The 15,458-nt window shown below is 40.3% G+C and overlaps 2 protein-coding genes across 3 annotated transcripts; one reads left to right on the top strand and one right to left on the bottom strand.

Moving 5' to 3' along the window:
• Window positions 1-387: 387 nt before the first annotated feature.
• atpaf2 (ATP synthase mitochondrial F1 complex assembly factor 2) lies at window positions 388-3,186 on the bottom strand. Of its 2 annotated transcripts, none has more exons than XM_029845656.1 (8): window positions 3,084-3,186; window positions 2,454-2,498; window positions 2,179-2,327; window positions 1,862-1,959; window positions 1,443-1,523; window positions 1,182-1,294; window positions 885-1,000; window positions 388-609 (listed from the first exon to the last, which is right to left on the bottom strand). In XM_029845656.1, exons 3-8 carry the CDS (start codon window positions 2,185-2,187, stop codon window positions 472-474), a joined length of 555 nt encoding a protein of 184 aa, XP_029701516.1. In that variant the 5' UTR covers window positions 2,188-2,327; window positions 2,454-2,498; window positions 3,084-3,186; the 3' UTR covers window positions 388-471. The 2 variants fall into 2 exon arrangements, with proteins under 2 accessions (XP_029701516.1, XP_003961546.2); XM_003961497.3 differs by lacking the exon at window positions 3,084-3,186 and adding an exon at window positions 2,585-2,993.
• Window positions 3,187-3,237: 51 nt separating this feature from the next.
• On the top strand, window positions 3,238-6,164 carry LOC101065567 (glucose-induced degradation protein 4 homolog). The gene is made up of 6 exons (XM_003961342.3): window positions 3,238-3,515; window positions 3,879-3,938; window positions 4,148-4,255; window positions 4,341-4,442; window positions 4,541-4,671; window positions 4,785-6,164. The coding sequence occupies exons 1-6, from the start codon at window positions 3,324-3,326 to the stop codon at window positions 4,846-4,848; spliced, it is 657 nt and encodes a 218-aa protein (XP_003961391.1). The 5' UTR covers window positions 3,238-3,323; the 3' UTR covers window positions 4,849-6,164.
• Window positions 6,165-15,458: the final 9,294 nt, after the last annotated feature.

The following is a 15,458-nucleotide window of genomic DNA, read 5'->3' as shown; positions in this document are numbered from 1 at the left end:
CCAAAGGTTGCGTTGCTCGATTTGTTTTATGATTCCAAAAATGCAACAACATATATTAGCGTTGCCTAAATACAGTACATATTCCAAAAATTTAAAAAGAAACACTCAAATTTTACTCTATACATTTAATTTTGATTAAAAAAATATCTTGTGGGGTTTGAACACTTCCACTGAATAAAGTTAGATTTTTTTAAAAAATGTAATATCCACAGCAACAGAAATGCAAGAACGGAGCACTTTACATTTCATTGATCAATTGCCATTTTTTTGAAGTAATGCACTGTCCAGAACATCATGAATGACAAAAAAAATTCTGAAAACTTCCTAACTTTCTAACAAATAGCAAGCAAAGGAGTGGTTACTCCCGAGCAAAAGAAATATGCTGAATCACAATTCATGGGTGCTTTATTTGGAGATACAGCCACATTGAAGAATACATTTTTTCCACATTAAGACCTGAACTCATCTGATTCAGTCCTGCATCAGTTTATGTTTGACTGTTGAACTCTCAGATGTCAGGTGAACAAAAAGAGCTCCAGCAGCCGTCCTCGCCCTCAGCTCATACGTGTCATAATCATGGGCCCACTCCACACTCCCCCAACAACGAATCTGCGTGAGACAGAAAACAAAATGAACGCAAAGAAAACAAGTGTTGTAAATCCAGGTTTCAGAAGAGAAAAGACAACTTTTACATCACATTGCACATTTTGATGGTAGATGACAACACACAAGGAGGCAACATAAACACATCAGATGACAAAAATCTAGAAAATTGACTTTTAAGGGTTCTGGATCATGTCTGGTTCTTGAAATTGAGCTAGCATTTTTAAACATATCAACACCTGAAATGGCTGACAGAATTACAGTATGCTCTGCCCTCCTACCTGATATTCCTCCTCCAGTCTAGAGAGTAGCACAGCCTGTTCCACACTCAGGTGTCTGTCAATAATGCCAAGAGACAGCACAACTGACTTCAGCTGAGTGATCACATACTCGAACCCTGCAAGGAAGAAATGGTCTAGTCTGACTACAACTCATACAGCTTGTGATAATTCAATCACTTTTTTTATGTTTGTGTTTTTACATTTACACACATCCAAAAACAAAAAACAAAATAGGGTGTACATTTTTTTTAATGAAACTATTAAACATGCCTTGGATACGTTAGGGGCAATGTTTACCTGTCAGGGACCAAAAGTTGTAAGAATTTAGGTGTTGCCTGAGCGTGTCTTTGGTTGCCTCTGGGATCTCAGGACCCAAAATGCTTGATGAGGAGCCAATAGTAACATTATACCTGCAAAAGAATTGTAGGACATAAAAACATTTAAAAAGGGTTGTAGAATATGGGCATGTAGTTGTCATTTTGGAGAGCACTTAGTATGTGTAGTGGCATGAGCTGTAGCAGTGAATGCAACACAAGCAGAATATAAGTTTTTATTTACCTGTTTTCAGTCCACTGCAACACAGGGTCCCATTCATTCTTCTGTAGTTCAACCAAACCATAGGGCTCATCTACTCTGTAACTACACAGCACTTTGAATTCAGTGTGACTAATAAAACTTCAGTGACTACTAAAAAAAATAAAGCTTCTGCACACGTAAATAGGGTCATTATCTATGGTGGGATTGTGTTGAGCTGTTTTTAGTTGCCAGTAAATGCACATTAAAGAGTCTGGAAATAGCAGGTATACTGTGAGACACAAACATTATACCTAGAAATAAGACCTTGGGAATTGCCATCACTGGACTGCCTACATGAAAGTTCATAAATTTAATAGGGAAATAAATTAATTTAGGTAGCTGGATTAAATTCTGATTCATTTACTAAAATATTCAGATAATTGAATAAATGTATAATGTACCAAACGGTATCAGTCTCAAGGAACTTCAGGGCAGCAGTAATCATCTGGTCGTTGTTACGCTGGGTGGGATTATCCAGAGCTGTGTTGCACAGGGTAGTCTGTTGAAGCAGTTTTTATTTACAGTCAGTAACATGTAAAATAATCAATTCTCTGTAGATGACATTACACAGGAAACCTTTTATTACTATATAGAATAGTATTATCAACAGTTTCTGTCAGTACTTACAAAAATAATTACAATGTTTTTTTCTCACATAAAATGCAAGAACTGGGTGTTAATAATACATGAATATTCTATACCAGGTAAAGTGTCATACCATATGCATGGTGTAGAATTTGAGTGTGTCTTTTTGTGCATCCCATTCTGTTGCCACAGCAATGGCAAGTGCTTCATTTGGTACAGTGAACAACTTCCCTCCAGGTGTTTTCAGTTTCCTTCTGTCTAGGTTTATCTCAAATAACCCACCTACATGAATATAATAACATTTGAAATTGTAAAAAAGCTGAAGATAACATGCTTCAAAAAGTTAACCAAAATGGAAATGGTGTCAAGACACGGTAAAAGTGCTTTTGGATAAGGTGGGACACCTACCTTCACCTTGAGATATTGTGACATCTTGATAAAATCTTTTTCTTTCTGGAAGGAAAAGGTGTGTCAGTTAATGGTAGACAAGAATTCAAAAATATAGTCGACATGAATGGATTCAGTTCAGTCATTCTTACCTGATGTGGCTGTGGAATAGTTCAAATGGAAATTACAAGACTGTCTTCTTGATGACAACAATCTGAGTGAAGACGTATCCCTAAATACCCCACTAAATCTAACTAGAGTCCTAAGCATTGCAAAGAATTTTCCAAAAAAAAACCTATTTGAAGAAATGTCAGCACAATTAGCTACTTGGTTAGGCTAAGGTAGCTATTAATTGAACGCAACTTTCTACATAAGCTAACTGTTTGCCCTTTATCTTTTTGTGAAAATACATGGACTTAGAGTTTGCATACAAGGGATATCTCCTATTTTGGCGTCGACATACTGTTTAATATCCAGCTTTCACGATGCAGCTTCTGCGTTCAAAAACACGCGTGTGACCTTCTGTTTCACAAATATCTGAACGCAAATGAGTGTATGGGAAATGTAGTTTTTAAATGTTTCAATTCGACGTTACTAAACAGGAAGGGACTACAACCGAGTCTTCCGCACTTTTAACAAATGAGCGCTCACAATCTTTTCAACGTGATGCCCGTTGTCCAATGAAAGAGGCGGATTCTGCTACCAACGTCTCTGCGTCGAGGTCCACTCACTTTCTGGAAGCTTGGCAGTGAAACTAAACGGAGGAATCAGAGGGGTATTAAGTAGTGGTAGAACCCTTTAGACCTCCTTTATCTCGTCGTAGTCCCCAGCCGAGCCTTGCGCTCAGGCGACACTTACTCACGATCGGTGTCCAGCCAGCGAAGCGGGAGCATGCCTGTCCCCGCTGGATACCTGAGCGGTTCCACGGCGGCGGCCTTCGGATCCTCGGCCTCCCTTATCCCGCCGCCACCCATAAACACACAGCAGCCCGGTGTTGTCACCTCTCTGCTCTACAGCGGTTCTAAATTCAGAGGCTACCAGAAGAGCAAAGGGAACTCCTACGACGTGGAGGTTGTTTTACAGGTATGCGTGTGTGGCGGATATGTGGCTCTGAAGGCGAGCTGTCAGGTTAGCTTGGTGATCTGTCAAATGAGCGGTTGGATGATTGACAGCTCGGAAATCACTGAGTCCTGGCCTGCTGCGAGCAGCTTGCAGCGCTAGCTGGGGTTTAACCAAGGTTTTACTTACGAACCGTTCATTCAATCGTTGATCCAATGCATGACAAAATATTGGTTTGATCGTCTCTCATCGTCGGTTAAGAAGCAAGATAGATGTGCAAAAAATGCCAGATAAAAATTTCATAGCACTTGGTGTCATTTACGTGTCGACAGGTGGCAAAATACTTAAACTCTGCAAATAAGTGATGTTTGTTGTGTCTCCTTTAAGCACGTTACAATGGAGGATTCCTACTTGTGTGGCTACCTGAAGATAAAAGGACTCACTGAGGTGAAAATGTAATTTCTGTTGGTAGCGTTTTCTGTGAGCTGCTAATGAAAGGGTTAGGTATTTGTGTTCCATCTTAATTTTAAAATATTTTTGCTGTAATTCACAATGTCTGTCAATATTTCAAGAGTTTGAATGAAAGATTTCCCGATAAAGGAAAGGCAAAGTAAACTAATTGCAAAATGTAATTGTAAGACTACTTTATCTTGCAGGAATACCCAACACTCACCACATTTTTTGCTGGAGAGATCATCAGCAGGAAACGGCCTTTTCTCACCCGGAAATGGGACGCAGATGAGGACGTGGATCGTAAGCATTGGGTACATTATTGATTTCTTTGCTTCACGGTTAAGAAAACGTATGCAGAATGTGTTTTTAACTGTATCTTTGTTGGTGTGTGCACAGGGGAAGTTTCAGGCCTTCTACCAGTACGCGAAAACCTTCAACTCAGATGACTTTGATTATGAGGAGTTGAAGAACTCTGACTATATTTTCATGAGATGGAAGGTATGGTGTTGGCTGAACCAGGTTTTAGCATATCCTGTCAAGAGTCATGAGTAAATTGCATCTTTGATCTACCTCACACGGTCTATCCACCGCTTCAGGAGCAGTTCCTTGTCCCTGATCACACAATCAAAGACATCAGTGGTGCGTCTTTTGCTGGATTTTATTACATCTGCTTCCAGAAATCCACAGCCACGATTGAGGGGTACTACTACCATAGGAGCTCTGAATGGTAACTAATGTGTTTTTGTTTTGAAGTCGAGTTTTTCTGTTTAAAGAGTTTGTTTAAAGGACTGATTCATTTGGACTTTTGGGATTCTAATATACTGTTTTCATTTGCTGCAGGTACCAGTCTCTAAATCTCACCCATGTTCCCGAGCACAGTGCAGCCATCTATGAATTCCGGTGACATCAGCCAGCACTGTGGATTTTCATTCATTCTTTTTTCTTTTGTTATTTTCTGGTTGTTGATGGAGAAAGACTTTGAAGACAAATGCTACTGAGGGAGAAAAAGTCTCTGAAAGTATGAGAATTGCAAGGCCGGTTGCATCCGCTGTTAATGGAAGGCGCTGGCCAGTGAACAAGATGCGGGACAAATGAATGTATGTATGGATGAGATTCTTCTGGATTCAAGGTTAGCATGTTGAGGCCAGCGGCGGAGACTGACTGTGGCTCCTGACTGCAGCTGTTTTGCGATCTGAATTTTGCTTTCTGTGGCTGAAGACACTCTCATATAAGCTGATTTGGGAATTTCCTCTTGTGTCATCCAGTCCGGAATATTATCCAGCTTTCATTAAACACTGAGTGTGAGCAGTGAGCGGCATGAACACATGTCGGCACATGTTGGACAAGAATTCCTCTGAAGCGTCTCCTCTTATCCAAAACGGTCCCTCAAGAAAGAAATCGCCATGGCTTTGTAAGAGATACATAAGACAAGTGTGTAGGTCCGTGACTGATTGGAGCTTTAATCAGCCGTTAAGCTAGAGTGACAGTATTTTTTTAATGCTAAGATGGTTCCTTGTTCGACCACCAAGAGAATATTTTATTATTTTACTTAATAATAGATGCAGAGTGGCACTTTTTAAAGGCTGCATTAAGCAACATACACAGTTGCTTTGGAGATTGATATCACATGTGATTGCTGTGGATTGTGTTCTGTTAAACTGCTTTTGCACAAAGATGGAGTTCCTGTTACAAATGAATGCAGTCACAACTCACAAGATCTTGTATGCATGCGTCAAGGTGACGAGTTGAACTTTTTTGACGAGGCTATGATGGGTTTACAGTGTGGGGTCCAAATAATCACAGAAAAGTACTTAAAATAGTATTTTTACCCTGCCTGCTCCCTTAAATTGTTCTTTACTTTATTTACAGACCCTAACCACATCTACCTTCATGTCTTTTTTGCTATGCAACATGTTAAACATGACTCTACAAACAAAACCCAATTTTCAAAGTCAAATTTTATCCTGTGTGTCTGTGTGTGTCTGTGTCTGTCTGTGTGTGTCTGTGTGTGTGTGTGTGAACACCATTATTTTATTATTTTGTTAAACTGTTTTATTCTTTTGTTAAACTCCAGATGAAACTACTCCCCAATAATTTCTCTTTTCATGTGCTGGTGCCATGTTTCTTAAGCTTGTGAGAGTTGTAGTATATTTAAATTGTTTGAGAAGTGAATTTGACAATGTGGATGAAGAGAACGGATTATAAACAAGTTCAAAGAGACATTGTTTTCCTGTCTTTTTTGACTGATCACATCCTATCATCAGAATTTTGTCATCCACAACTATTTGTATTGAGTATTTTAAACTTAAAAGCAGAAGCCCTTATGAAATGTACCACATCTTGGATCGTTGAAGTTTTACGTGCGTGCTGCTCATTCTTTAGCCCGTGCTGCCCTCTACTGGGGAACATTTTATTTACAAGTTTGACTTTTTTTACACCATGCCTACAATCCAGTAGTAAACCCTCGTAATAATGTGTTTCTATTGACCAGTCAGCCTCAGAAATTGGTTGATCCAAATTTGTCAGTACAGGGTGAATAAAATATAATGGTATGCCGCAAGGGGGCAGGATTGCACATTAATGTGGGCCTCGTGATCAAAAAACTTCACAGTGGCATTGTAAGAAAAAGTATTTTGCTGTAACCCCTCGTAGTATGTTGTGGAATTACCATTAAGGTAAAGTAATCACCCTTGGCTCTCTGCTGATCTCTTCATTACAATAAATCAGATGATTGTAGCTATTAGTGACTTGCAGCACACTAACAATGGAAACTAAACATGTTGCTATTGTTTCAGCCTCATCAATCCTGTTCTCAGCATATTCTCATGTAGCTAAAGTTGTTTAAAATCATGTCCTGCAGGTGATGACTCTAGTATGTATCCTATATTAGTAAAACACTCGAACAGTAAATGCCCGCACTTTTCTGCAGAAATGCCTGGATCATAGGGTGGTAAAGCTGCCATGTTCTCTTTCAATGGAGACATTGTCCTGCCTGCAAACCACAATGATAAAAAAAACCCCATCCCTATTATTCTTGGCACACACTGCTTCCTTACTAGGTCAAGTTTCATGAAGAGACAATGATAGGAAAAAAAGTACTCTAGTTTAAAACTACCTATTTGGCAAATGAGTTGATTATGTAAGTGACCTACAAAAACAAATACTCAAGGATCCTCTGCCAACAGCTCACACAGGAAATGATGCTGGGTGTCCATAGTTTAACAAAATGGCCAAGGATGAAATTTCTAAATGAGGCTTGGACAGATTTTTCCCATTGGCAGATTTTGGTTGGGAGAAATTTTAAAGACAATAATTTAATGTCAATGATTAGATTCTTTCTTTAAGATGTAGCTTAGACATTTTTAGAGTATAAATAAAGTAATTTCACCTCTGTGGGATTATTATAGATATTGATCTCTCAAGATTGTGATGATCCAAAGAATATTTTTTTCCTCCAGTAGGTTTAATTACCTCTAAATCATTTTTTAAAAAGCATAGCTTAGTCCTATATAATTGTTGTCCAAAAAAATAAAGACAATAATCTACTTTGAGAAGATGGAATTATCAGCAGGCTGATGACAGTGGAAAGAACACATCAGACTAAAAAGTTGTTAATTTTCTTCTTTAGCGCATCAACGCCTCAGAAGTGTCATGTTTGAGAGGATGACAGTGTGCTCGCAGGTTTGTTGTGAACTCCTGGTACTCCGTAATGGATCTCTAAAAAGCTTTAGGTTTAACCAGAAGGACACACAAGATCTTTTGTGTGTCAGAATAGTGAGTGGAGGATTATGCAATCATAAAACTGGGTTGCGGTTTGGCAACTATCAACCACAGGTGCCTACTCAGCCTCTTGAAATGTTTTTCCTTCCTTAATTCAATTATTTGTGTCAATGACGCTGCAACCCGTTTTGTGACGAGCTGCCACAAAGTCTCAGCTCGTTGACAAACGTGGCCTGCTGAGGATTTTCCACGTCACGCAGAAAAACGAAATATCTGCCCTTTTTAAGTTGACTCTTGAAAGCAACGTTGCCACTCATCCCAGAGGACTCCAGTTCTAACTGGTTTGGTGGGAGTTGAAAATACTTGAAATTCTACTCTCTCCAAACAGGTAAACACGCATGCAGACATGCGTAAAAACACACCACTCGCTCCCCAATGACTTACTCGATGTGCATCCCCAGTTAGTGGTTTCCACGGGCCTTTGTGGAGCTGTCAGCCCCCAATGACAGCTACTCATAAAACCTAGTGCCTAATGACAGACATTAAGCCCTGTCACACAGCATCAGCTCAAATAGTGGGTAAACACATATGGTGTCATGAGTCTGACTAGATGAGTATAGAGACATTAAAAAGAATGTTATTCCTGTAACGTCTGAAGTGTCTACCCTTCCGCTTTTCTGACTTGTTCCATTTGTTGTAATTCCATCTTTTAAAGTCATTCTCATGACTCTGAAAGAAGGAACACGGTAATTTATGTTTCAAATCTTCACTTAACAGCAACTACGGCTGTAGTTGTGTTTACCACCCATAGGAAAAAAACAAACAGGCTTTTAAAGAACCCATTGTTGTTTTTTGTTTTACTTTCATGATTGCAAAATGTTTCAGTTAGCAGGTTTCTTTTCCCCCAGATGTTACATACCGGTAATCTTACACAAGTTTCTCAGGCAGTCAAGACGGACAAACAAGTGGATTAAACATTCAAAGACTTGTTAATTCTTCTGCCTGTTTCTTTTTCCCACCTCAGATTATTTGTATCTTTATGTCAAAAGCTCTCGTTGTGCTCTTTTTTAATGTCATGGATTATTCAGTTCATCCTGTAAATCCTGTGATCATTGTTTTGTCTGCAGCATTCAGGGAGGGGCAGCTCGTTTCCATGACAGAACAAAATAATTATAGTAAAGGTATGTCACCAGAGTCCTTATAGGACACACTTGTGGATTAGCAAAACTTGTCATGTCTATTCATGGAGCGATGAGGGGTTTTATGATTCTGTCTGATCCAGCTCGGCATATTTTCAGCTCATTTAAATCATTGAAGCCTTGTAACTTTTTAAATGCCCCATAAAATTTAAGTTTTATTTTTACCTCTTCTTAGGCACTTGATTTACTTCTTTAATTGTTGCAATTTGAAAAACCCGTGACTTTGCACTGAGAGACCTGTAGTTCTTGCGTAATTTTATGAAGATGTGGCAGTTTGGGCACATGTGGCAGGTCAGGGAGGTGTTGCCACTGTCATGCGGAAGGAAGAATGTCAGCAAATTAAAGGAATAGAACGGTCATATAATTTCCACAAATGCTTTTAGGACGAGGAACAAGGAAGAAAATGTCTAAAACAAGTGACTCACAGATTGTTTCCTGCAGCGCTTCCTTCCACGTTTCGGTAAAGACCTATGCTAAGGTCAAGGTAAATTCAAATGTGTGATTGTATCGATCTATATAATCTATAAATCTAAAATTCAGATTAGTTTAATAAAACAGTTGTATTAGGCAAATGCCGTATTGGGATGGTGATGCTACTTTTGTCATGCTCCTTGCTCCTGAATGGTCACCTTCCTTTAGTGATTCCATAGTATCAGAAGACTTAAATGACTCTTTTTTCAGAATCCTTCCTTTATCAACAGCTCCAGCATCATCTAAGCATCTCCTCTCCTCCCTTCTCCTTCTCCTTCTCCTTCTCCTTCTCCTTCTCCTCTCCTCTCCTCTCCTCTCCTCTCCTCTCCTCTCCTCTCCTCTCCTCTCCTCTCCTCTCCTCTCCTTCTCCTCTACTCCCCTCCCCTCCCCTCTCCTCCCCCTCCCCTCCTCTCCTCTCCTCTCCTCTCCTCTCCTCTCCTCTCCTCTCCTCTCCTCTCCTCTCCTCTCCAGTCATATCCTATCCTATCCTATCCTATCCTATCCTATCCTATCCTATCCTATCCTAACTTCCACATCCAATGGAACATGAATAATAAGAATGTCTTTAGCAATTATGGAGAAGATTGAATTGATGCTCTCTTATTGGAGGACGTGAGCTAGTGCAGGTATAGGTTGCACAGTATATCTAGAGTTAAATATGTGCCTCTGACTAAATATAACTCAGACCTGTCACATGGTTCATTCTCACTGGCTGTGCAGTGTGATGTCTGAATCATGACTAGACGGAAGTACATAAAATCTTTTATCTATGTCAATAGTCTAATTCTATTTAGACTTTATGACCAGCATCAACATCCACATCCCCTGTCAGTTCTTCATGGAGCATGTGGAGACAAATACCATGACATCACTGAGAGATCCGTGACATTCCTGTTGATGGAGAAAATATCTTGCATCAACAGGAATATCACAGGTGGATAAGGGAAGACTTAAACCTTGACATAAGGTGATGATCAAGGTAGATAACGTTCAAGTACGAAGCACTTCAAGTGTTCATTTTTATAATGCAGATCAACTGGTTTAGTCTAGAACAATAGCTCCAGGCACTGAGAGGTTTATGACGTCAAAGTTTTGACAGATGTTGACAAAAAAGCATCACGTCGCTCCTGTCCTACTTCTTCAGTGGCTACCCGTTAATGCTAGAAAAGTTTTCAAAATTCTTCTTCTAGACAAGCTCAAGCTCATCCTACCTTGAGGAGCTACTAGCACCTAGGAGCTACATAGCAGCCACTAGAGTGCTCTGCTCTCAAAATGCTGGTTTACTTATGGTCTACAGAATCTTCAAATGAGCGAGCATTTAGCTACCAGCCCCCCTGCTGTGGAACCAGCTCCCTGTCCAGATACAGGAGGCTGACTCCATCTCTACTTTGACAATTAGACTTAAACCCTTCCTTTTTGAAACATTTATAGTACAGTAATTCTGTAGTCATTATTCTAGTCACACTAATCATTATATTAGAGATTACAGGAGTACAGAAACATGGTCTACTCTCCTCTCCTCTGCTAAGGAAACGGGATTTATAAAGTAATTCTTGACCAAAACAGGAACAACCTGTACCACTTCCTATTCCAAGCATTCATATATCGTTGTGGACTCATCTGGGCGTATGTTGTATGACCACTGTGTGATTATAGGCTTAGAATATTATTGTTGTGGCACACAATGTTATGAAGGAATGGTTACATAACTATGAGTTTACCACTGCAGAACAGCTCTAATGACTCACTTTAAAAGTCACTTTTTGGTTTTCCCAGCAGGTGTCACAGACGGGTTGACTAGGACCCAAACACAGGCCAGGACACAGTGGTAAAATGGTCAAACAGCTTCTTTTTTTTTTTAAACAGGGGGAGGGGGCACACGGAGCACCCAGGGAACAAAGGCGGCCCTCCAGGGCGCAGGGAACAGGGGCGGCCCTCCAGGAGACACGAAGCTGGAGCAGCCCCCCAGGAAACAAAGAACACCAGCACACGACGAGGAAGACGAACAGACACGCTGACAAGACGAACAGAACAATCTCACAAGACGAACAGAACAATCTCACAAGACGAACAGAACAACCTCACAAGACGAACAGAACAATCTCACAAGACAAACAGAACAACCTCACAAGACAAACAGAACAATCTCACAAGACAAACAGAACAACCTCACAAGACAAACAGAACAACCTCACAAGACAAACAGACACCCTGGCATTGACAGGCAGGCTCAACCTGCTTAAATTGCCAGCCCGATGTAAATTGCCTACAGGTGCGCCTGCCAGCAGTGCCAGCTGCCACCAATTGTGCCCCACACCACCCCCTGCAGGACAATGACCGACACAACCCAGAAACCCTGACAGCAGGAGTATTGTAATTTCCTTAAGAGTTTTTTTTGTTTATAGGCACACTATCTGTCCCAGTAAAAGAATTATATCGATAATAAATCTAATCAGGGTTTATTTAAGTCTTTCCAAACAATCTGGTTGTACCCCCATGAGCGCTTAATTACAATGTCCCATAATACTTTCTAAATGACTCTGTTGAAACTAAAGGACTCTGAATGATGACACATTTCTTGAAAGCTTCCACCTTTTCTCAGAACTGCAAACATGAAACCCAATTTTCAGGGTGTATTCACAAAACCTCTGACTCTTTTTTGCAAAATGGCTCAAAACATCTGTAGTCAAAATCAAACAATGTTTTAAGATTGTCACACAAGTCCATCAACATTAAAACACTACCGAGCATTCATGAAAGATGACATAAGAAAATAGAAACAAAATATCTAAAACAGTAGCACAGTTTAGATAGCTGTACCTACAGTACAACATAAGGGCCAAAGGACACAAGCTGAAGGTAAACAAAAAGAAAGTTACAGAACATTCTAAACACAATGGTCACGTTTTTGTGCAGGGTCAAACAGATTACTTCATCAACATCACAGGCAATATTCTGCCAACCCAGAGAACAGGGGATAAACCCACTGCTGTGCCTGATCCAGCCTTGGCAAGACTCCACATCTACATATGTCACCACAGGCCAATTCCATGGCCTGGAGGAGATTTTCCCTCCTACAGGGTTGTCAGTTGGGTTGCGAAAAGGGGTGGATCATGTAAAGCAAACATTCATTAATAGCTGGTTGATGATGAACCATTCCCATATCAGGACACTGCAGGGAAAACCGACATTGTCCTAAACTATAACATGCAAGACATTCTGAAGACTGCTCAGAAATGTAAGAAGATGGGTGTTATATGGCTCGAAGGGAGCAAAATGGCAGGAGAGCCCCACAATTAGTTATAGCTGCAAAAGTGTCACATTGCCACCACGCTGCAGGGACTTCCACAATGTCCCGTTGGCCTATTATGGTCTGGCCTCTCCTTCTCTTCTTCATCAGATTAAACGTAAAACAGACTTGTGGTGAGGATTACTGTATGTACTATATTTCACTGTAAACAACCAGCACGGAATGTGTCTGTGCGAATGTGGACGTACTTTCACATACTGAAGTCTTTGACCTTTAGACCTTTTTGAGTTGCTCTTTATGCTTGCTTCATGCGCTCCCTGCCGTGAAGCATTTGCTGACACTGTTGATACATTTTCTTAAACAACTTTTTGCTGTCTTTCCTGTAGTCTAATGACCTGGTTTTGAAGGACAATGTCAACTATGAAAGGCTCTTGCCATTGGGAGGATATAGGAGTCCTTCCTCCCTCAAAAGGCAACACTACAAAACTGGAATGTGCAGTTACAAAAATATGAACCTGAAACTTCAAAGACCAAAGGCAAACATTGACCCAGTGCCCTGATTATGGTCGCCTGCTAAGACTGGGTCATACTCTTTATCCGATTTCCCTCATTGTATTTCCATGAACAAGAAGATGGTCCATCACAGCGGCACAGATTTCATTTGAAATTATTGTTCTTGCTCTTCCACTCTCTTCCTCCTTGTACACCATCTCCTGAACTCTTCTTCCTCTGCCTCTCAGATTGTTTACATCCATTTTTAATATCAACTTTCAACTCCGCCTGTGCAATATGAACTGGCTTATATTGGCTTTATCACATCATTAGCAATAAGTGTGAAGAGTTTTGGGTGTTTTTTGGGGCGGTGTGGGTAAGCTTTAGTTAGTGAGAATGCATAAAGGATAAATGAGTTCTGCAAAGTATGTCTAACAAAGTGAAAACAGTGTTTTAGAAACACTGTTGAAGACGGCAGAAACTGCGATGCCATTTGAATGAATAAAAGGTGTATGTGAAACCTAGGAGCCCTGCACCTGGATTTCACTGGCACTCCTGCTGTCATATTCTGAGTGAGTTAGACAAAGATGTGATTGTTTGGTAACCAAATAAAATGAATTAGTGTGATGCTTTGTGGAACATCCTCATGAAAACAGGTTTGACTTTCTTTTTCTAATTGCCAGGAAGGTAATAGATTTTCCATAAGTGATCCAGTCTGGCCTCAACTCAAATTATAGACAATGCTTGTTCTATCTAGACACTAAAGACTGCATACTGTCATAAATGGATGTAATTTCTATTACAATAAAAACATTTTTGGGTGGCTGGAGGTGTTTCTGTTGCACAACAATGACTGCTGACATCAACTCTGTTCGTCACCCGCTATTGTTCTTGTTCCAAAGGCTTAAAACAAGATCTTTTCCTTTCATTTCAAACTTTATGTGTTGTTTAATATTTTGAGTCCATTGAATCTCAGTTAAACAAAGCGTTGCCTCAAAGACATGGGCCGAGTCACCTTCAAAGCAACTTTCTTTTCAACTACAATTGTGTGACAAATAAATCAAAGAGTTGGATTAAAGAGGAATGTAAGTCATTCCTCTGTCACCCAGAAATGATTGTCAAACAGATCTAAGGCTCCTTTACATTCTGGGAGTTTACACATTCCATAATGGTAATTTGTACATATCCGCCATGCTCAGTGTGAGAAATGACATGGTTATAAATCCAGGTGTTGAAATATTCTTAGGTGTCTTGTGAGGTTGGAAGGACTGTGTGAAAGGTTGAGACTGTCTTGTGTACGTGTATGTGAGTGTGTGTGCACGTGTGTGTGTGTGTGTTTGTGTGTGTGTGTGTGTGTGTGTGCGCGCGCGCGTGTGTGTGTGTGTGTGTGTGTGTGTGTGTGTGTGTGAGAGAGAGAGAGAGAGAGAGAGAGAGAGAGAGAGAGAGAGAGAGAGAGAGAGATTACTGGCATTACTTCAGTGGAGGCCCCCACACCCATGTCCACCTGATAAGTGTCTGGGATTGCCCCAGCTCACCCAACCTTTGAAGTAACACCTGCTCCCACCCAAACACAGACGTGCACGTATACTGTACGTGCTTCCCTGTTAAGAGACACTTGTGTAAACACAGCTCTCCGCACCATACCCGATAAGAGATATTGCCGCCAGATGACAAGAATGAAGTTATGGCATGTGCAGAGATGTATTTATGGACAGCCAATGAGAAACAATGATATAGGAAAGGAATATAATATTGGAGAGGAATATGGGAATGCAGAATTGATGCTGTCAGATGGTTTTCAACCAGCATGACAAAAAAAAAAAAATCTCAAAATATGTCCATAAAGTATAAATATAAAATTTGATTGTACTTTTTTTTCTAGAAGGCAAGAATATATCTAAAACATGCCTGGAGTACACCACCGACATAATATGTATAACAAAATATAATATATACCCTCAAATGAATATTAGCAAGAAGATGGTATTTTCCTTGTTGAAAGGATAGCAGGTCAAGGTTATTCTGGTTTAAAGTTGCTGCTGACATCAAGACATTTTTAATCATGCTTAAACTCATGACATATGTCAAAAGTCATATGTCATGAAATGTATAGTATGCAGGCAGTGTGTAAACAGGTCTGCCCATCATCATGACAGTTACACCCAAAGCTGGTCGGATGAGATGAGCGCGCACCGACTGTCCTAGCGACACGATTGCGCAAAATAGGTTTTTCCCCGTGTCTTGCCTCTGGGCCACATCCCTTGAGCGTTTTGAACACACCTGGGACATCTCTGGTTAACGTGCATCCTTTCCTCCAGCCTCCTCGGTTTTTCACTCCGCCCCCTCGTCTTTGGAAGGTATATTTATTGAAGCGGGATGCCA

Source organism: Takifugu rubripes, chromosome 1 (genome assembly GCF_901000725.2).
Source record: "Takifugu rubripes chromosome 1, fTakRub1.2, whole genome shotgun sequence".
Lineage (NCBI taxonomy): Eukaryota > Metazoa > Chordata > Actinopteri > Tetraodontiformes > Tetraodontidae > Takifugu > Takifugu rubripes.
This window is presented reverse-complemented; position numbering and strand designations above follow the sequence as displayed.

Bases quoted from the DNA above. Each gene is read 5' to 3' on its own strand.
- atpaf2 (XM_003961497.3), bottom strand. From the start codon at position 2,702: ATGCTTAGGACTCTAGTTAGATTTAGTGGGGTATTTAGGGATACGTCT. The intron at 2,328-2,453 runs GTAGGTGTCCCA...ATATTCATGTAG, and splicing joins CACAATATCTCAAGGTGAAG to GTGGGTTATTTGAGATAAAC. The intron at 1,295-1,442 runs GTAAATAAAAAC...ATTCTTTTGCAG, and splicing joins TTGCAGTGGACTGAAAACAG to GTATAATGTTACTATTGGCT.
- LOC101065567 (XM_003961342.3), top strand. From the start codon at position 3,324: ATGCCTGTCCCCGCTGGATACCTGAGCGGTTCCACGGCGGCGGCCTTC. The intron at 4,443-4,540 runs GTATGGTGTTGG...CCACCGCTTCAG, and splicing joins ATATTTTCATGAGATGGAAG to GAGCAGTTCCTTGTCCCTGA. The intron at 4,672-4,784 runs GTAACTAATGTG...CATTTGCTGCAG, and splicing joins TACCATAGGAGCTCTGAATG to GTACCAGTCTCTAAATCTCA.